This window comes from Ziziphus jujuba, chromosome 6 (genome assembly GCF_031755915.1).
Source record: "Ziziphus jujuba cultivar Dongzao chromosome 6, ASM3175591v1".
In the NCBI taxonomy this organism is placed as follows: Eukaryota; Viridiplantae; Streptophyta; class Magnoliopsida; order Rosales; family Rhamnaceae; genus Ziziphus; species Ziziphus jujuba.
Window position 1 is genome coordinate 8,295,126 of NC_083384.1, and position 20,320 is coordinate 8,315,445.

General features: G+C 35.8%; 1 protein-coding gene across 1 annotated transcript; it reads left to right on the forward strand.

Moving 5' to 3' along the window:
• Positions 1 to 14,750: 14,750 nt before the first annotated feature.
• LOC107431340 (protein IWS1 homolog 1) lies at positions 14,751 to 19,153 on the forward strand. Its single transcript, XM_016042226.4, has 11 exons — positions 14,751 to 14,911; positions 15,009 to 15,501; positions 16,168 to 16,284; positions 16,551 to 16,771; positions 16,874 to 17,003; positions 17,092 to 17,154; positions 17,296 to 17,373; positions 17,951 to 18,042; positions 18,169 to 18,234; positions 18,345 to 18,498; positions 18,917 to 19,153. The coding sequence occupies exons 1-11, from the start codon at positions 14,892 to 14,894 to the stop codon at positions 19,013 to 19,015; spliced, it is 1,533 nt and encodes a 510-aa protein (XP_015897712.3). The 5' UTR covers positions 14,751 to 14,891; the 3' UTR covers positions 19,016 to 19,153.
• The last annotated feature ends 1,167 nt before the right edge of the window (positions 19,154 to 20,320 follow it).

A 20,320-nucleotide genomic window follows, 5' to 3' on the forward strand; every position in this document is an offset into this window, starting at 1 on the left:
GAGCCTGCAGAAGTTTTGGTAGTGTCCACAAGTCAAAATCATACTGAGTGGGTTTTGGATTCTGGCTGTTCTTTCCACATGTGTCCTGACTTGAGTTGTTTCAACTCATATACTAAGTGTGATGGTGGCCAAGTGTTGTTAGGCAATATTCGATCATGTTCAGTAACTGGCATTGGTAATGTGCAGTTGCAGTTAGTAGATGGTACCATTAAGACCCTCACAGCAGTAAGGCATGTACCTGATTTGAAGAGAAATTTAATATCTCTTGGCATGTTAGATGAATCTGGTTTGTCCTGTAAAGCAGAGAATGATGTCATGAAAGTGACCAAAGGATCACTTGTAGTAATGAAGGGTCAGAAGAAAAATGGTTTATATGTCTTACTTGGTAAGCCATTAGTTAATTCAAGTAATGCTTCTATAAGTTCACCTGCTGATAAAACTGCTTTATGGCATAAGAGATTAGGCCACATTAGTGAAAAAGGCCTGTATTACTTGAATAAACAGAATGTTTTTGAGAAGGATATAGTCAGTAATTTGGAATCTTGTGAAACTTGCATTTTGGGCAAACAGCATAGGCTCAGTTTTAATTTGAGCTCAAATAGGGCCAAGTCTGTCTTAGATTATGTACATGCTGATTTGTGGGGACCTGCTAGAGTGCAAACACAGAGTGGAAACAAATATTTCTTGTCCATAATTGATGATTACTCTAGGAAAGTCTGGATATACTTGTTAAAGGCTAAAAGTGAGGTTTTTTCCAGGTTTAAGGAATGGAAATTGCTGGTTGAAAATTAAACCAGCAAAACTGTTAAAATTTTAAGAACAGACAATGGTCTTGAGTTTTGCAATCGAGAATTTGATGACTTTTGTAAATCAAATGGTATTCTAAGGCATAGAACTGTGAAATTCACACCACAGCAAAATGGTGTGGCTGAAAGAATGAATAGAACCTTACTTGATAAGGTGAGATGCATGCTAGTGTCATCTGGGTTACCTAAGTTGTTTTGGGGTGAGGCTGTAATGACAGCCATGCATTTGGTGAACTTGTCACCTTCTACAGCTTTAAACTTTAGAACTCCTGAACAAATGTGGCTTGGAAAGAAGCCTGATTATAGCAAACTGAGGGTTTTTGGCTGTGCTGCATATGTCCATCAATCTAAAGGGAAACTTGAACCTAGGAGTTTGAAATGTATTTTCTTAGGTTACCCTCAGGGAATTAAAGGCTATAGGCTTTGGGACAGGAGAGTAGGGGTTTTAAAGTTATTATTAGCAGAGATGTCATTTTTGATGAAAACTCTATGCCTTGCAAAGATACAGGTGATGAAATGAGCAACAAAGTGGAGACACGAAGTATAAGTCTGTTTCCTGAAGTAGAAAACCAAGACAGTGAAAACTTTGAGGGAAGGTCAACTTCAGAAGGAGTAGAAGAACCTGAAAAAGGTGAGGAACCAGAAAAATTAACACCTGCACAATCTGAGGCAGATTCTGAAGATGATCACACTCAACAGCAGTCACCAAGTACAAGAAATAAGAATATAGCATCACTTGGCTATTTGCTGACAAGAGATAGAGCTAAGAGGACAGTGAAACCAAACAGGAAGTACAGTTATGCAGACTGCATTGCTTATGCCTTGGTAGCATATGAAGAACTTACTGACAATGAGCCAAGGAGTTACAAAGAAGCAGTCAATTCTAAGGAGTCAGCAAAATGGAAAGAAACCATGAAGGAGGAAATGGAATCTCTCCATAAGAACAAAACTTGGGACTTAGTACCAACACCAACAAATCAAAAAGTTGTAGGCTGTAAATGGATCTACAAGGTCAAAGAGGGTATGTCCAAATCTGAACTAGTGAGGTTTAAGGCCAGATTAGTGGCCAAGGGATTTACTTAGGTGGAAGGAATAGACTACAATGAGGTTTTTTCACCTGTTGTGAAGTATACAATTATAAGAGTCATGTTGGCATTAGTGACTCATTTTGAATGGGAATTAGAACAACTGGATGTCAAACTGCCTTTCTTCATGATGAATTGGAAGAAATAATATATATGAAGCAGCCTGAAGGTTTTGAAATTAAAGGAAAAGGTGGAGATTTGGTGTGCTTGCTTAAAAAGTCACTGTATGGACTTAAGCAATCACCAAGGCAGTGGTATAAACGTTTTGACTCATTTGTGGTGAAATCTGGTTTTGAAAGAAGTGATTTTGACAGCTGTTTATACTTTAAAGATCCTATGACAGATAAAGCAGTGTATCTACTGTTATATGTAGATGATATGCTCCTAGCTGGACCAAATGGTAGAATTATACAAGTTGTGAAGAACTTATTAAAATCAGAGTTTGAAATGAAGGATCTTGGACCAGCTAAGAAGATCTTGGGCATTGAGATAGTGAGAAACAGGTCAAGATGTGAAATGAAATTGATACAATCTTCATATATAAAGAAGGTAGTTTCAAGGTTTTCAATGGAAGGTGCAAAACCTGCAAGTGTACCTCTTAGTGGACATTTCAAATTGTCAAGTGAACAATGCACATCAACTGAGCAGGAGATGGAAGACATGATAGCAGTTCCTTATACTAATGCTGTGGGATCAGTGATGTATGTTATGATTCTAACTAGGCCTGATTTAGCTCATGCTATTAGTGTTTTGAGCAGATTTATGGCGAATCCTGGCCGAGGTCATTGGGAAGCTTTAAAATAGCTTCTAAGGTATTTGAAGCATACAGCAAATGAAGGGTTGATTTATAAGAAGGATTCAAGTGAAGTGGAGCTTAATGGATATCTAGATTCTAATTATGCAGGAGATAGGGACAAGAGAAGATCGATATCCTCTTATGCATTTACCTTGTGTGGAAATTGCATAAGTTGGAAATCTTAGTTGTAGCCTGTGGTGGCCTTGTCAACTACTGAATCAGAATATATGGCAGCAACTGAGGCTACAAAAGAAGCGATTTGGCTTAAAGGGCTACTGACAGAGCTTAAAGTACTCAAGCAGGAGGTCACTTTGTACTCAGATAGTCAAAGTGCAATTCATTTATGTAAAAATCCAGTGTTTCATGAGAGATCTAAGCACATTCAAGTTAGATATCATTTCATTCGAGATTTGACAGCTCAAAAAGTAGTCAAATTGGAGAAGATTCCTATAGAGTTTAATCCTTCAGATATAGGAACAAAAGTGCTTACTGTTGGCAAGTTTAATACTTGCAAGAACCTGCTTCGAATAGGAGCAGGCTGACCAATTTGTGAAGAATTTTGCTGAGATGGTGATGAGCTTCTGTATTTGGTTGAATTTGAGGATTAGGTGGAGATATGTGAAGATTTAATCCACAAATTCATCTTACAAAGATCTGGTGTATGCATGAGGTCAACACTTGGAGAAGACTCGAGCTAATTCAATGGATAAGTCTCAGAAGAGCAAAACACATCGTTTCATTTACTTGAAAATAAAGAAGGGCAAAACGGTCATTTTCAGCATACTGTAACAGAATAACGGCAAGCTACGTGTCTTAATCTGGGTGAGTCTTCATAATAAGTTGGACGACGTCTTTTTGAAGCTGGTGTGTAATATATATACACAAAACTTTTCTCTTCGAGAGTAGTAACAGAAAATAACAATTTTTCTTCAAGATTGTGATCGAGAGAGGAGCTCCAAGATTCATGTTTACCTTTCCTTCAATTGTATTCTTTTCTGAGTGAGAAAACATCTCTAAGTGAGATTGAGTGATTGTACAAAGTTGAAAGGGTGTAAAAGGGGCTTCGAGTTTGTGAGTGTGTTTTCTATGTGAAAACCTGTTTGTATACAAGTGGTGATAGTTTTGTAACTACTGCAAGATCAATAAGAGACCAGAAGCTCTCACCGGAGCAACGAGGACGTAGGTCATCTTGGCCGAACCTCGATAAGTTTTGTGTTGTTTGTTTTGTTCTGATTTGCTAACACTTTGAAAATAGAAAATAGAAAATATAAAATATGGCCAAACAAGCCATACTCTCTTGCCATATGTTTCCCTGTTTTGCTATACACATTGTTAGTTGCATACACAACAAAACATAAATATGTAAATGGATGTATGTGGATAAAAAATTTGTTTTCATAAAATAGTTTGGATAAAAAGTTCAATCAAAAAATATGTAAACCGCAAATTTTATAAATTTTTTTCTTTTTTTTTGCTTGACACAAATTTTATATATTTGGTAAATATACATTTGTCATACGTTATATTATGTAATGAAAAATACAAGACTCAAAACACGGCGTCAAATATATATTAAAATAAAAAACAAATTTCTATAGATAATAAAAAACCTATAGTTATTATATAAATAATAATTATTTAATATATTAAAAATACAAATAAACTAAGTAAGACCAACAATATTATTTGTTGTAATAGTTTAACGATACAAAAATAAAAGTGTTTCACGAACTAATTTTTATGTTTTTCTCATATTGTTTATTCATACTATCCTTTTACACAATTTATATGGGATAAAGTATTAAACACTTTTAATACTTTTTACTTTAAAAACAAAAGAAGAACCCAAAAAAAAAGAAAAAAAAAAGCATTTTAACCGTACAATTGAATTGTGCATAATACGTACAAACACTTTCTTGAAAAATTCGTATCTACGCAAATAATTCACAATATTTTTGCCTGAGTTTACTAACTTGGATCATAATTGATAAATTGTCTAGAGTTAGTATTACCCACATCTAGTGAAATTTGGTAATATATCGACTAGGTAGCAGCTCCCTCAAATTTCTACAATATGTAGTCAATTAATTCTCTAACATCAGCTTTTTCTAGTAAAAATTCTATATGATTTACTAAATATTCTGCCATTTGTTATTGGATAAATTAAAAATATCATTTTAAATTATCACTTTCAAGTTCTATTACTTTTGTTTAGTATTTTAAAGGTGCAAATATTTATGGAGTTGTTGGATGATTTATAGTAATTTTTTATTCCAAAATTTTTTTGAGTGTATGTGGTTTTTCAATAAAAAAGTTTGCTTGTTTTTTTCTTTTTTTTAAATAACCATAATCAAATTTAACCAAAGGCTTTAACCAATTTATGAAAGTATAAAAGCACATTGTTAGTAAAGGAATATATATATTTTTTTTGAAAGAAGAATGACGAATAAAAGCGAAGAATATTATTCTTATTTGAGAGTTATGTTAATATATATATATATATATATATATTTATATTTATATTCCTAAACTTAGCAAAAAAATATATATTCTTTACTTTCATTTTCAATCACACTCCTCATTATTTAACTCATCTCTTCCACCTCCTCTGTATCGCCATCTTTCTCCATTTTCACGTAAAACTTATATTTCCGCTGTCTTCTATGGAGTTACCGATCCCAAAGAAGCTGGAGAAGCTGTGGGATAAGTGGGATATCCCAGCCTGCGTTCTCTCAAGCCTCTTGTTGCAAGTTTTCTTAGTAATTTTTGCATCCTTTAGACGACGGAGTAGAAATCGAATTCTTCACTTTCTCATCTGGTCGGCTTACCTGATTGCCGATTGGATCGCGGCAGTTACTATCGGTCTCATCACCAAATTTCAGACTCAGAATGGCCGCCATGGGAATTCCCAGGACCTTTACGCTTTCTGGGCTTCCTTTCTCTTGTTGCATCTTGGTGGTCCTGATTCCATTACTTCTTTTGCTCTGGAGGACAACGAATTTTGGCTGAGGCATTTGTTCGGGCTCATTTTACAGGTTATGAGTGCTGGTTACTGCATCTTTCTAACACTTCCCAACAACAATCTATGGCTCCCAACCATTCTAATCTTCGTTGTTGGAAGTATTAAATATGCAGAAAGAACAGCAGCTCTGTATCTTGCCAGCTTCAACCATTTTGGAGATGCTGTTGGTGATCCAGAAGGACCAGATGCTGAAGGAACCGAGTTTGATTTCAAGCTAGCTTCAGAATCAGATCACATGGATTTGGTGATGCTTTCTTACTCCCTTTTCAAGTTCTTCAATGGGATAATTGTTGTGGTTCTCTGACCACTTTAGAGAAGAAATATGAGAAGAAAATAAAAAGAATTCTATTAATCTCTTAGAAATAGAATACAAAAATAAAAACTTCTCTCATGGAAGATTCTCACGTGGAACCTCTCTCTACACTCTCCAATTCTCTCTGGAATTGCTCACTCTTCTCTCAAGCTCTCTCTGGAACTTAAACACTCTCTCTCTCGGAGTTTTCTCTCAATATTCCTCACTTGGGATAATATTGAGCTTGCTCTCTTGGCTTGGTTTGCATACAACGGGATGGAGCCTATTTATAGGCTTACAAGGTCGGTTACAATCTTCAACAGCCTCTACAGAGCCCACAATTGTTGAACAATCCATTTTCGGTGCAGCAATGGCCATTGTCCAAAATGGTGGCTGTCGGTGCAGTGGTGTCAAAAATGATGGCTGTGCAGTCTTCACACTGTCGGTGCAGTGGTGGTGCGGCTGGACTTCACAATTCTCCCCCTCCAGCCGTATTTAAACTGATGGTCATCTGCCATCCATTCCGGCTATGTCTCTGCATAGCTTTAGCTTCTTTTGAGCAACAACTTTTGTTAGCATATCTGCTGGATTCTCTTTTGTGTGGATCTTCATCAGTTTCAGCAATTGTTGATCTATTACTTTGCGTATCCAATGATAGCGGATATCAATGTGCTTTGTACGGGAATGATGCATTGATTTTTTGCTCAAATCCATGGCACTTTGGTTATCACAATGTATCTTGTAGTCTTCTTGCTTGATGCCCAATTCTGTGAGAAAACGCTTTAACCACAACATTTCCTTACCCGCTTCCGCTGCGGCAATGTACTCTGCTTCAGTAGTGGATAAAGCAACACACTTCTGCAATCTTGACTGCCATGACACAGCTCCCCCTGCAAAAGTGTAGAGATAACCTGATGTAGACTTTCTATTATCAGGGTCTCCGGCCATATCTGCATCTGTATAGCCTTCTAAGATTGGATCACCTCCCCCGTAGCACAAGCACAGCTTCGATGTACCTTTAAGATACCTGAGAATCCATTTGACTGCTTCCCAGTGTTTCTTTCCAAGATTTGAAAGAAATCTGCTCACAACACCTACTGCGTGAGCAATGTCTGGTCTGGTACACACCATTGCATACATCAGACTTCCTACCGCTGAAGAATATGGTACTGAAGCCATCTCCTCTATCTCTTCTTTGGATGAGGGGCACAATCTCTTACTCAACTTGAAATGATTTGCAAGTGGAATGCTGACCAGTTTGGCTTTATCCATGTTGAATCTCTTTATCACCCGTTCAACATACTTCTCTTGAGATAGCCATAACCTTCTATTCTTCCTGTCTCGGATTATTTGCAGTCCCAAAATTTGTTGAGCTGGTCCTAAGTCTTTCATATCAAAAGACTTAGACAATTCTTTCTTCAGCTGACTAATCTTCATTGCATCTTGTCCAACGATCAACATGTCGTCCACATATAGCAAAAGTGCAATGAAGTTTCCACCTGAAAATTTTTGAATATAAACACACTGGTCTGCTGCAGTCCTATTATAACCCTGACTCACCATAAACGAGTCAAACTTCTTATACCATTGTCTTGGTGCTTGCTTGAGGCCATACAAGCTCTTCTTTAGCTTGCATACGAGGTTTTCTTTCCCTAAAACCTCAAATCCTTCTGGCTGCTCCATGTAGATTTCTTCATGTAAATCACCGTGAAGAAATGCTGTCTTCACATCCATCTGTTCAAGCTCTAGGTTTAGACTTGCTACTAAACCAAAAATGACTCGAATTGAAGTCATTTTTACCACTGGTGAAAAAATCTCATCAAAGTCAATTCCTTTCTTCTGAAGAAATCCTTTGACCACCAATCGGGCTTTGTGTTTCACCACCTTTCCGCTGCCATCTTTCTTGAGCTTGAACACCCATTTATTCTTTAGTGCCTTTTTTCCTGTTGGAAGCTCAACCAACTCATAAGTACGATTTTTCTGCAAGGATTCCATCTCATCTTGCATTGCTTGCAGCCACTTTTCCTTCTCTTGATGAGAAACAGCTTCCGGGAAACTCTCTGGCTCCCCCTCTTCAGTAAGCAAAATATACTCAGATTCTGGAAATTTCTTTGATGGAATTCGGCCTCGCTCAGATCTCCGAACTTGTAAACCACTGGTTTCAGGAGGTGTACCATCATCTGACCGCTGTGATGGCCCTGCAGCTGCTTGAGAGGATTGAGTCTTCCCCTGCTCAATATCCCCTTCTTCCTCCTGGTCTGCTTTTGGTATATCTTCATGCACCTCATTATCTTCTGTGGCTATTTGTGCTGGTGCTGGATTAGGACAAAAATTCTCGGCACTAGAACTACAATTAGGAGACATTCTGGGCTTTTCAATGTCTTCCATTTTCTGGTTTTCATGGAATACTACATCCATGCTTCTAATAACCTTCTTTGTTTTTGGGTCCCATAACCTGTATCCGAATTCTTCATCTCCATATCCTATAAAGATGCATGGAGTAGATCTTGCATCGAGCTTCTGTCTGAGCTCCTTGGATACATGTACATAAGCTAAACAACCAAACACTCTTAAATGGGAGTAGGAGGGAATCTTACCCGACCACACTTTCTCCGGAATGTCAAAATTCAACGGTACTGACGGTGATCTGTTGATTAAATAGCAGGCGGCACGAACAGCTTCTCCCCAGAATGGCTTTGGCAGCTTAGCCATATTGATCATACTTCTGACCTTTTCCATAATGGTTCGGTTCATTCTTTCGGCTATTCCATTATGTTGTGGGGTGCGAGGGACCGTCTTCTCATGTCGAATGCCTTGTCTTCTGCAGTAGGCATCGAACTCCTTGGAAGTATACTCGCCTCCATTATCTGAGCGGAGACATTTCAGCTTCTTTCCTGTTTCACGCTCTACCATGGTATGAAACAGTTTGAAGTAATCCAATACTTGGTCCTTTGTCTTCAAGAAATATACCCACACCTTCCGTGAAGCATCATCAATGAAGGTCAGGAAATACTTGTTGCCACCTAATGATTCCACCTCCATGGGACCACAAACATCAGAGTGCACCAGACTAAGCAACTCTGATCTTCTCGATGCAGAGGAACTGAAGGAGACTCTATGTTGCTTACCAAACAAGCAGTGATTACAAGGATCTAGCGCAGCATCCTTGCAAACAGTGATAAGCTTCTTCCTTGCCAAAGTGGACAATCCTTTTTCACTCATGTGACCGAGTCTCTAGTGCCACAGATTTTGAGACGCCTCTCCTTCTGCAATGTTGAGGCTTTCTACACATATCTTCACATGAGTTTTGTACAGCGTTCCACAAATATGTCCTCGGGCGACAACTATGGCACCTTTCGTCATTTTCCATGTGCCTTTGCTGAAGTAGTTGTCATAGCCTTGCTTGTCTAAGGCTGCTCCCAAAAGTAGATTAAGCTGAAGATCTGGAACATGACGGATATCCTTCAAAGTGATTGTACAACCAACATTCGTTTTTACCTGAATATCACCAGTTCCCATAATCTTTGTGAAACTGGAATTTCCCATCTTTACCGTACCAAAGTCTCCTGCTTTGTACGTTTTAAAGAAATCTCTGTGTGGAGTGACATGGTAGGATGCTGCAGTATCGACTACCCACTCAACATCTTGGGTTGATGTATGAAGGCATGTCTCTTCTTCGGTGGAGCAGAGCGCCACTTCGCCTGTAACAGTGACTAGTGTCTCTCCATCCTTCTTCGGCTGATTACCTTGGAGTCTCTGCTCTGTCAACAACTTTCTGCAGTTCTTCTTCATGTGACCCTCCAGGCCACAATGATAGCACTTATATGATGATTTTCTGCCGTCTGTAGATCTGCCTCTGCTCTTGCTCCTGCCTCTCCCCCTATCTCGACTACCTCTTTGCTGTCTTCCTCTCTCTGTGACGAGGGCATGTGACTGATCCATACCAATATCTTTTCTCCTGGCCTCTTCATTAAATATGGCATCCTTAACCATAGACATAGTAAGTTTGCCATTCGGGGCCGAATTACTGAGAGAGACTACTAATGTCTCCCAACTGTCTGGAAGAGAGCTTAGAAGTAGGAGGGCTTGATCCTCATCCCCTAGTTGATAATCCACAGCAGATAGTTGATTTACCAAGCTCTGGAACTCACTGGTATGCTCGGCTACAGAAGTTCCACTCTGTAATTTTAAATTTACCAATCGCTTAAGCAACAGGGCTTTGTTCCGAGCAGTCTTGGCCTGGTACATGTCCTCCAATTTTGTCCAGAGGGCATATGCTTCCATTTCCTTCGCTACATGATGGAAGACACTGTGATCGATCCATTGCCTGATTTGACCGATCGTTTTCTTGTTTAATTTCTTCCATTCTGCTACTTTGCTGGGATTGGAGTTTTCTCCTTTAGCTTCTATAGGATCAAACAGATCCTTACAATTGAGGAGATCTTCCATCCGAGGTCTCCAAATTGTATAATTTGTGGCAGTGAGCTTAATCATAGCTCCCGAAGATGATTCTTCCATTGACATTATGGCTTGACCAAAAATGGAGCTAAATTTGGCAAAATGGAGTTAACCGTTGCGTCCGGAACGGCCGAAAATGGTGGACTTGACTCTTCCGGGGTCAAAATATAATTACCAGAAATTTTGGGGCAAAACTGTAATTTCACAAAATTTCTGGGTCAACATGCAAATACAGAAACTTCAGGGGTCAATCTGTAATTTCCAATAGTTCAGGGGCTGTTTCGTAATTACAGAAAATATTGATGACGTGGCCGATTGTGCTGATGTGTCAACACGTGGCAGATGACGTGTCGGCTGGCGTGGCGGACGGTGTGTCGGCTGGCGTGGCAGATGACGTGGCAGCTTGGGCTGACGTGTCAACACGTGGCAGATGACGTGTCGGCTTGCGTGGCTGACGCCGTGTCGGTTGGCGTGGCAGGGTGCGCTGACGTGTCTGCTGACGTGGTCGTCTTCAACCTCCAGACGGCGCGTGAGGCGCGTGACTTGTTGCAGAAAACTTCAGGCGGCGCGTGCGGGCGCGTGAGACGGTGTCTTTCTCTCCGGAAAACTTGTGTGTTCTCGTCTCGTCGACTACTTTCACCTGGTATTGTCAAATTAATTATTTGAGCAACTTTTCGAAACACTAACTTGAAGAACAGTAGCTCTGTTTCTTCAAATTTTGATCCCAAGCTCTCGACCTGGAGCTCTGATACCACTTGTTGTGGTTCTCTGACCACTTTAGAGAAACAATATGAGAAGAAAATAAAAAGAATTCTATTAATCTCTTAGAAATAGAATACAAAAATAAAAACTTCTCTCATGGAGGATTCTCACGTGGAACCTCTCTCTACACTCTCCAATTCTCTCTGGAATTGCTCACTCTTCTCTCAAAGCTCTCTCTGGAACTTAAATACTCTCTCTCTCGGAGTTTTCTCTCAATATTCCTTACTTGGGATAATATTGAGCTTGCTCTCTTGGCTTGGTTTGCATACAACGGGATGGAGCCTATTTATAGGCTTACAAGTTCGGTTACAATCTTCAATAGCCTCTGCAGAGCCCACAATTGTTGAACAATCCATTTTCGGTGCAGCAATGGCCATTGTCCAAAATGGTGGCTGTCGGTGCAGTGGTGTCAAAAATGATGGCTATGCAGTCTTCACACTGTCGGTGCAGTGGTGGTGCGGCTGGACTTCACAATAATTGGTGGGCTCCTTCTTACAGTCAAACTGGTAGAATGAAGCAAAAACTTGTTTCGCCAGATAAAAAATCCAAATGTGGGTTTCAAATTGGTCGAGTACGAGCTCAGTTTCATTTACGAGATTCTTCACACCAAGGTTCGTGTGGTACGTAGTAGAATTGGATTTATATTTCGTTTGAGTAGCTTTTTTTTAATCATTGGAGCCTTTTTATTGTTCCACTTCGTAGTAGTTAAAGGGCAATAATAAGGATCATGAGTTTGGTGAATTTGAATTATCACTTACTTACGCCTTGCTCATTGGAGCCATAGGACTTGATACCATATCTGGACTTAAACTCTTGTTTTCTGATTGGATCCTGGTTTCCAATAGTGGATTAATCAAGAGGTGGAGAAAATGTATTCCAGAATTTGTTTTGAAAAGAAAAAGATGGTGTGGGTCAGTTCTCCAGTATAACATGATAGACTATTGCTTAGACGAACGTTGGATATGGAAATTCAATAAGTTTCCCCACTGTTTTAGATTCATGATAGACAATATCAAATTCATATTGTTCTCATCGTCGTTGTCGATGGATGACTTTGAACAACTCAAGCGCTTCATTTTTAAACAGTTCACTAACCCGGATTTTGGTGGTTTTGAGAAGATGGTGTCAAGCGCGACCAATAAATTTAATTTTGCTCCGTTAATTCTTGAAATGCATTTAGCCACTGAAATTCATTATCATCGCCGGACAGAGACAGAGGATCAGGAAAGAAATAGAGAAAGAAGAATTTGCAAGATGGTTTCGGATTATATGTTTTATCTCCTGATCATGAAGCCTGAGATGTTGGGTTCATCAGTCAAGGGAGTAAATTGGAAAAAAGTCTTTCAGGATACATTTGTAAAGGCCAAGTCTCAGTTGATGAGACACAAAATATATGATCATCTACAAGCCTGCAATCACTTTATGAATTATGAACCGGACAAATTGACTAGCAGCAAATCTTTGCTGTCAAAGGTAGATCCCCAAGATTCTGGATATGCGGGTCTTTGGATTGGCGTGTTGGGCTCTGTAGCTATTAAATGCAGACCAATGTTACTTGCACAGCAACCGAGTAGGGGTGGTGAACTTTTAACTTTCACTTTCTTTCTCATCCATCATTTTGGTTTGATCCCTGGGATGTGTATGCGAGAACAATCTGAAGATCATACCCCCAAAATTGCTGCCTGAGTCATCTGATCCGTTCCATCAATATTAATAATCCATGTCCAAACCCACCATTGTTATTGAATTCCTTGATTCAAAGCTTTCCTTATAGCAGTAAAATAATTTTATTTTTTTATTTTTTTTTGGAATTATTTGTCAATGCCATGATTCTTTCCTCATATTCTACTGTGTCTGTATACTTTTTTATTTCTTGTTAATTAATGAGAGGGATGAATGATCTTAATTACTACTTTAATTTCAATTTGCCATGTGTCTGATCTGTATTATACATTATTGATTAAACAACTTTTATTTAGGTGTTAGATCATTTTAATTTTAAATAATAATGGGTAATCATGATTTTAAAATTTTAAAATTTTCTCACGAAAATTCCGTACATCACTAGCCAAGAAAGCGAAAGAAAAGAGATGATGAAAGATTTTAAGTTCAACAAACTGAAGAAACATTTTTAGCCGCCACAGAAAACACGCCGTTTCACTAATCAGTTAAAAAGTAACAATAATAATAAATGAATAAAATAAAATTAGTGCCCATGAGCTCAGCTCATGACTTGTCTAGATTGCGTACGCGTCTAGAAATATCATTAAAATGAGCCATTTTACCCCGGATTCTTCCAAAGATGAAACCACTATTTTATTATTATTAATTTTTGGTTTAAAAAAAAAAAAAAACTATAACTGTTAATTAAGATGAGTAGAATTGAAAATATTTATTGACTCTTTGCTCAAATATTTCCAAAATGGGTCTCCCCCATTTCCCATATTTAAAAAAAAATGGGGGAAAAAAAAAAGGGAGAAACTTTCCAAAATCCTTTACTTTAAAATATGTTTGGAATTTATAAATTAGTTGAAAAGAATTGTTTTAAAGTTTATTTGATATCATATAGAAAAATTTTGAAGTAATTAACCTAAAAAATATAAAATAAAAAAAAGTACATCATGCACTTCCGTACAGGTGTTTCTGCACTTAGTTATTATTATTACTATTTATTTTAAAAAAGTTTCTTAGTCAATAAAATATGGAAGACAAATTAAACTGAAAACGCTAGCTAATTGAATGTGTTCTTATTTTATAGCAACTAATTAATAACAATCATTACCAAGAATAATAATACAAAAATTCTACTTGTAGCATAATAAGTTTACAGCATAATAAGTTTTGGTTAAAGAGAAAAAAGGTTTTGGTCTATTGTAATCGAATGTTACTATTTATTATTGGTAATGATTTTTAATACAATAAATTTTAATTAATATATTTAATTTTAATTTTTTTATTTTAAAATTTTAAAAATAAATTATTTAATAATAATATTTTAAATTATCATATATTGATATAATAATTTATCAATCATAATAAATTCCCTGTATATTAATTCTGTTTCTTTAAATTTTTTTAATATATTAGATAAATAAATAAAATATTAAAAAAATTCTTTTCAATGGTTTTGTATTAATTCTATTAAACTAATATAACAATAAAAAAAATTATTATGAAAAATCAATATTTTATTTATTTATATTGATTTTTATTAAAAAAAATTTAAACATAAAATTTTAATTAAATATAATTTTAAAATAAAAACTTATACATTAATTTTCAGAATATTTTAAATAAAATTTATAAAAAAAAATTATATATATTATTGGAAGAACTATTAAAGAGGCTGTTAAATTCTATACATTCTTTTGTAGCTTTACTTCCTTATCCGATTTAATAAAAAAATTTAAAAAAAAAAAGGGGTGATACGAAAGAAATGAGTTGTAATTTTTGACGAAAGCTAGTATTTCTTGCAAACAAGGCGAGTATTAAAAGTCAACAAATAGTCCACCATATATATATATATATATATATATTTATTTTTTGGTTATATATTATAATTTTAATATATAAATACAGATTTTTTTAGATTTAAAGGTGTTTTTTTGGTTCTGTGCAAGTTCTCTCTGTTAAAAGGATTCTCGAATTCGTTACAATCGCCGCGACGAAGATGGCTTACGAAGACGATCCGTAAGGGCTTCTTCTCTCTTTCTCAGAAAATTAGGGTTTTGTTCGATTCGATTTTTGTTCCATTAATTTAATGTATTTTTATTATTTTTTTAATCAGATTACGCGATGAAGACGGCGAGGCATTGATGAACTACGACGACTTTCAATCGGACGGTGAGGGTTCGCCTCAGCACCACGAACACCACCACCTACTCGACGACGAAATTCCCGATGACGACGACGACGGCGCTTGGCGAAGCCAACACCGTTCACCGACTCCGGTCTTCGATACGGACCCTTCGGTCACGAAATCGAAGCCCAGGAAGAGGTTAATCAAGAAAAGCCACGCTAACACTGCGAATGAGGATCCGATCACGAATTTCGTGGTTGATGAGGATGTGGACGAGGGTTTTGTGAGGGAAGAAGGGTCGATTAGTGGTAAGAGGAAGAAGCTCGGTGGAAGTGGCAAGAAGGAGAAAAGGCATCATAAGGGGGAGAAAAAATTTGGGGTTAAAGGCGGTTCTGCATCTGGGTCTTCGAGGAGAGCAGCGAGGGATCATGATGGTGAGGTCAAAGAGATGTGGGACACTATTGCCGGTGGCGATTCTGAGGTAATTTGTTATCATTCATTCATTGGATTATTGGTTCTTGAAGCAGCTAGTTAATGTATCTGAAGCAATTGGGTTTTGGTTTCTTGAATTGTATTTTACCATTGAAAAGTTTTTGTTTTTTTTGTCATATCTTCAAATCAGAGAATTTGAAGAATTTTTTGTATGCCTATCTTCGGTTAAGAAATTTGGGTTTCTTCGGGATATGTTTCGGCAACTGTTTGAACTTGATCGAAATTTTTAGTTTTTAGTATTTTGATTTATGTTTCATGCATATTTGAAAGTGTACCAGCACCTTCTGTGCCAAAATGAAGTGTGAAAAAAAGACAGCCTCATGGTTGGTTTCCTTGAGATAAAAAATCAATGATTTATGAGCATGCCCATAAGTCACATTTGAAATGTACGAAATACTTGTTTCTTTTTTATGCTAGCTTGTCTTTTTGAGATACAGTTTCATCCAGCAAACCTTTTAATTTTCCCCTGTTTCCTCTGGTTATATTTATTTATATTTTTAACAGTGTTGTGCTTTTAGAATTTTCTTTATGGCCTTTATTAATGGCTTGGTAACTGTAAAAGTTGCTTTTTTTTTTTTTTTTTTTTTTTTTGGGTTGATTATCTTTTGAATTGTTTAGTAAGTTTCTAAATGTTTTATGTTCTTCAATGGAACAGGACGACCAAGAGGGGGCTAGAAACGTGGATGATGACAATTTTATAGACGACACTGGTGTAGATCCTGCAGACCGGTATGGAAGTGACCGTGAACGCTCTCCTGGTGATGCTCCTCAGGTTAGTTTTTTATCCTTTATGTGCATGTCTATTATTCTGTTGCAGATTACATTTCCTGCATGATGTTCGTTCTTCTGTAGAAAAATTACTCGTCATATTTAAAACAATGCATAGTTTTGGTTCATTAATATTTCTAGCTTATAGCTTATATGGAATTTGAACGGTTAGCTACCATACCTAGAACCTCCTTTTGGTTGCTTATATGTGGTTTAAACTTTTTCAAGGCTGATTCCTTTAATATTTGTTTTCTATTTGGACTTTTATAGGCAGAAGAGGGTGAGGATGATGAAGAGATTAACGAACTTTTCAAGATGGGTAAGAAAAAAAAGAAGAATGAAAAAAGTCCTGCAGAAATAGCGTTGCTAGTTGAGAATGTTATGGCTGAGCTTGAGGTCACAGCTGAAGAGGATGCAGAACTTAACAGGCAGGGGAAACCTGCTATTAATAAACTCAAGAAATTGCCTCTTCTAACTGAGGTCCTAGCAAAGTAAGAAGGTTACATGTGACCATTCTTTGATGCACTTGCATTCTCTTGTATTTATTTATAATTCATTAACATGTCTTTTTTATTTGACTTACATTGTCACAGGAAGCAGCTTCAACAAGAGTTCTTAGATCATGGCGTTCTAACTTTACTAAAGAATTGGCTTGAACCTCTTCCGGATGGAAGCTTACCAAATATAAATATCCGTGCTGCCATTTTGAAGATTTTGAGTGATGTTAGAAAAATTTGTTGCTTTAATCTGGTAAGATGTTGTAGGTTGTCAACGTTCATATGGAACCTGAAATGTTGCTTCTCTCGTGCAGTTTCCAATTGATCTGGAGCAGTATGATAGAAGAGAGCAACTGAAGAAGAGTGGTCTTGGAAAGGTTAGAATTGGATGTCTGCTACATTTTTTGTTTTTTGGTTTTTTTTTTTCAAAATTTGGGAATTAACTATAGAAGTAGCAACACAAACTAATTTACCTTTTTATTTTTTATTTTTTATTCTTTTTTTATTTTATTGCGCAGGTTATTATGTTTTTATCTAAATCTGATGAAGAAACTACATCCAACAGAAAACTTGCGAAGGAATTGGTTGATAAATGGGTAATTTGACTTTTCTGTTATGCTTGCCTTCTGTACAAATATAAAATTTCCTGTTATGCCTTTTGTTTCTTCAGAATCCCATTTCACTTATCTGCTAGAACTTAGAACTTGTTATTGCAATAACACTTTGCAGAATATTTTTATGCCCTGTTTGAGTATACTTTGTATATTATCCATTATTCTCGTAGATACTAATTGATCAGATGCTTTAAGGTTTAGATTCTTTGTCTTACTCTTTGTATTGTCAGGTAGGTGCCTGGTTACCAATTGTTATCTTGTAAATTTTTATGTTTCTTGTCCAACTTGTTGAGGCAAAAGAATGTTGGAATTATTTGATAAATATGCGTTATTTTAGTAATTAGAGTTATAATAATTTGGGTTCTGTTAAGGGTTTATTCTCTTTTGGATCTAAGTTTTGTTCTCCTTGTCATTAGTATGATTGTTTTACTCTATCATAAGCTTTGTTGTAGCTTTGAAAGACAGTTAAGCTTTGGTAATTTTAGATATATTTTCTTCCCTCTTTCTTATCCCTTTGGTTTAATTATTTTGAAATGTTATTTTGACATATTGACTGCAGAGTCGACCAATATTTAATAAGAGTACAAGATTTGAGGACATGAGGAACCTTGATGATGAGAGGGCTCCCTTTCGAAGGCCATCAGTTAAAAAGTAATGTTCTTAGCAGTTTTTCCTGCATTTATTCTGTATCATTGCTACTATATATGCATGTAGTGTGATTGTAATTTAGTCAACTTAATTATATTATGATTTGACTCAATAGCTTTAATTCTATAGGCCAATGAACAGTGCTGCGGGAATGGAATCTAGAGATGGGGATTTTGATTTGGATGAATTTTCAAAGTAAGATGTCATGGCAACTTTTCCCTGAATGTGTACCATGCAGATTGGTTATGCTATGCAGCTTTTTTGAAAACCTAATCTTTTGTTGTTTAATGTTGATTACAATACAGGGAACGCAAATCTAGCCAATCATCTTCTAGGCAACATGCTTCAAGGCCAGAAGCAGCTCCATTGGATTTTGTGGTACGCCCACAGTCTAAAATTGATCCTGATGAAATTAGGGCACGTGCTAAACAAGCTATACAAGATCAGCGCCGTTTGAAGGTTAGTGTTCATCTTCTTTATAGCTTTAGCATTTCAATTGAATTGAGCAAAGATCCGGGTGTATCACCAAGTAAGTGACTCAGTTGCTGCAAGCGAGAATGATTTTGTTAATTAAGGTTCTGCCAATGGTTTGAAAATGAAGAATATTGGAAAGTAATTAATAACACTGTTGGAACTTGGAAGTTAACTGATGACAACAAGAAACTTGTTCTTTCAAGCTAATTGGTGGCTAATGTTATATAAGAGATAGGGGTTGTGGGGTTTACGATTCATTTGTGTGTTTGCTAGAGTGAAAAGATTCAATCTTGGTGATATATTTGTTGTTAGAGGAAGTTTTTTCCTATGCTTTTTGTGCTATTATTTGCTTGTCTATACTGGAAAAAATAGTTTGTAAGCAGAAGGTTAATTGTTGGTGCAGATGAATAGGAAATTGCAGCAATTGAAGGCACCGAAAAAGAAGCAGCTTCAGGCCACGAAACTTAGCGTTGAGGGTCGTGGTATGGTTAAGTATTTGTGAGGTGTAGAAACTACAATGAGGTCTATGTCTCATGGGGGGCTGAATCCAATGCTTGCCCCTGACCCAAAAACAATGATTTGTATGTTTATTGGATGCATTCAATAAAAAAAATCTTTTATAAATTTTTTATTAAAAACATATTGATTTTGGGATAATCTTTTAAATTTCTTGAGATATGTTTGTTTTGCGGATTACGTGCATGAATAGAATATCTGTAATTAGCTATGACAGGAATAAATCAAATTCAATGAACAAGATGTATATTTTATAAAATTGACCAAAAAAGTAAGAAAGTATATGTTTAAAAAGAGCAAAATACAACTACCACTTATGTTTTTTTAAGTAAATTACAGAAATAACTCCTGGCCCAACATTAATTACACGAGTTTAACTATACATTAACTAATTATTATTTTGACTATTGTCATAAACTTTTATAAACATCTTAATATCCATATATAACAAAAAAAAACACCTTGACCATGGAGTTAATAAAATCATTTAAAAACTAACCCTAAGTATTTATTACGTAAAATGATTAGAATTTATTTTTATTTGACTCTATTTTTTCTAATCTTAGATTTATTATTTTCAGCTATTATTTTTCTTTTAAAACTGTTATTTTATTTCTAAATAATCTTTTCATTTTATAAAACAAAATTTATTTATCATATTAAAAATTATTATAATTCTATTTTTTTAGGGGTATATATTTAATTTTATTATAAGAAAAATTACTCAAATATATAGGAAACATAAAAATCTATTTTGGAAAACAATAATATTAAATTTATTGAAATATTTATCAAATTTATTGATAAAATAATATAACATATGACGTGATAATATTTAATTAATTTTATTTTTTTAATTCATATTTTTATATAAAAATTTATTTATTTATATTTAAATTATATAAATATATTCACCAATAATATTATTATTAGAGAATAAGGACAAAATGATCATTTTCAATGGATAATAACAATAATTAATTAAGGTGAACCTTTATTTTCAGTTTTGGGGTAATTTGAAACTAAGGGTGGAGTAATTTGTTTTTCTATAAAAAAACTAGGGGTGGAGTGCTTAGTTTGATTTGACAGCTACAATTTATTTATTTATTTTTATTTCTTTTGATTTGACAGCCATAAGTAAAGAAAAAGTATGTGTAAAAGAAAATTATATCTCCAACATTTTCAAATAAAAATATGATGATGATCCGATACCAAATTTAATGGATATAAAAAGAAAATAACTATGTACAATTTTAACCGTCAAAAGAGCTATGCGTCAACATGGCCAAAA

Excerpts from the sequence above, each read along its gene's own strand:
- LOC107431340 (XM_016042226.4), top strand. The coding sequence starts at position 14,892 with ATGGCTTACGAAGACGATCC. Across the intron at positions 14,912-15,008 it reads ATGGCTTACGAAGACGATCC|ATTACGCGATGAAGACGGCG; the intron begins GTAAGGGCTTCT and ends TTTTTTAATCAG. Across the intron at positions 17,155-17,295 it reads AGAAGAGTGGTCTTGGAAAG|GTTATTATGTTTTTATCTAA; the intron begins GTTAGAATTGGA and ends TTTATTGCGCAG.